The sequence below is a fragment of the Neopelma chrysocephalum genome, unplaced genomic scaffold (genome assembly GCF_003984885.1).
Source record: "Neopelma chrysocephalum unplaced genomic scaffold, ASM398488v2 Primary Assembly neopelma1_91441, whole genome shotgun sequence".
NCBI classification, from domain to species: Eukaryota; Metazoa; Chordata; class Aves; order Passeriformes; family Pipridae; genus Neopelma; species Neopelma chrysocephalum.
Window position 1 is genome coordinate 1 of NW_020920214.1, and position 961 is coordinate 961.

At 63.0% G+C, this 961-nt stretch overlaps 1 protein-coding gene and 1 non-coding gene across 2 annotated transcripts; both read right to left on the minus strand.

Moving 5' to 3' along the window:
• Nucleotides 1-116: 116 nt before the first annotated feature.
• On the minus strand, nt 117-762 carry LOC113979986 (60S ribosomal protein L13a-like; the record flags this gene model as incomplete). Its single annotated transcript, XM_027707264.1, has 3 exons — nt 117-221; nt 506-628; nt 703-762. Coding segments are annotated over 3 exons (270 nt in total), but the record flags the coding sequence as incomplete, so codon positions are not given.
• A 119-nt stretch (nt 763-881) lies between these two features.
• On the minus strand, nt 882-955 carry LOC113979987. Its single transcript, XR_003538034.1, has one exon. It is a non-coding gene; the product is annotated as a small nucleolar RNA SNORD34 (small nucleolar RNA).
• Nucleotides 956-961: the final 6 nt, after the last annotated feature.

Sequence of the window (961 nt, forward strand, 5' to 3'; positions counted from 1 at the left end):
GGCCACACCCATGGGGTTTTTTTTTTCCGGGGTGTCCCTGCAGGGATTTGGGGGCATTCCCACACCCAGCCTGGCTCAGGAGCTCCCAGTTAAACCCAGTTTGACCCCAGTTTGTTCTGGCAAAGCCCCTTTTATTAGAGCAGGACCCCGTGCTGCCTCAGCACCGCCGTGAACGGCGCCGTCTTCGCCTCCACGTTGCGCTCGGCGCGGCGCCGCAGGCTCTGGGATGGGGGGAAACGGGGGGTTTAGAGGGGTTCAGGGGGGTCCTGGGGGCAATCAGGGGGTCCCTGGGGGGGGACACAGCCGGGAGACCCCCCGGGAGGGGCGTTTAGACCCCTCATGGTGCTCCCAGACCCCGCACGGACACGGCGCTTTTTAGACTCCCCCTCACCCCCTTATTTTCGGGGCTCCCCCCAACTTTTAAGGCTCCCCCCAACTTTTACCACCAAATCCCCCCCCAGCGAATCTCAGGGCACAATTTTGGGGGTTTTTCCCCCCTTTTTACCATCAGCTTCTTCTTCTTGTTGTAGCGCAGCTTCGCCTTCTCCTTGCGCTTCTCCTCCAGCGCCTCGGTCACCTCCCGGTACTTCCAGCCCACCTCGTGCGCCAGCCGGCCCAGCACCGCGAACTGGGGGGGCCCAAAAGGGTCAGGGGGGTCCCCAAAACCCCGGGGAACCCCCCCAGACCCCCCCCAAGACTCACCTTGCGCGTGGGTTTGAGGCGGATGATCTTGAGCGCGGCCGGCACCACCATGCGCTTGCGCTGGGGGATAAAAAAAAAGGGGGGATTTTGGGGGGCCTTGGGGGGCACTGAGGGTTCCAAAGGGGTCTGGGGGGTGCGGGGGGGTCCCCAGAAGGGGGTTTGGAGGGGGGGGTTTTCCCCGGTGTCTCAGTGTTTGGGTTTCTCTCAGGGAGCATCGAACAATGTAGGTAAAAAAGCGACATCATCGACACTGGGGGGG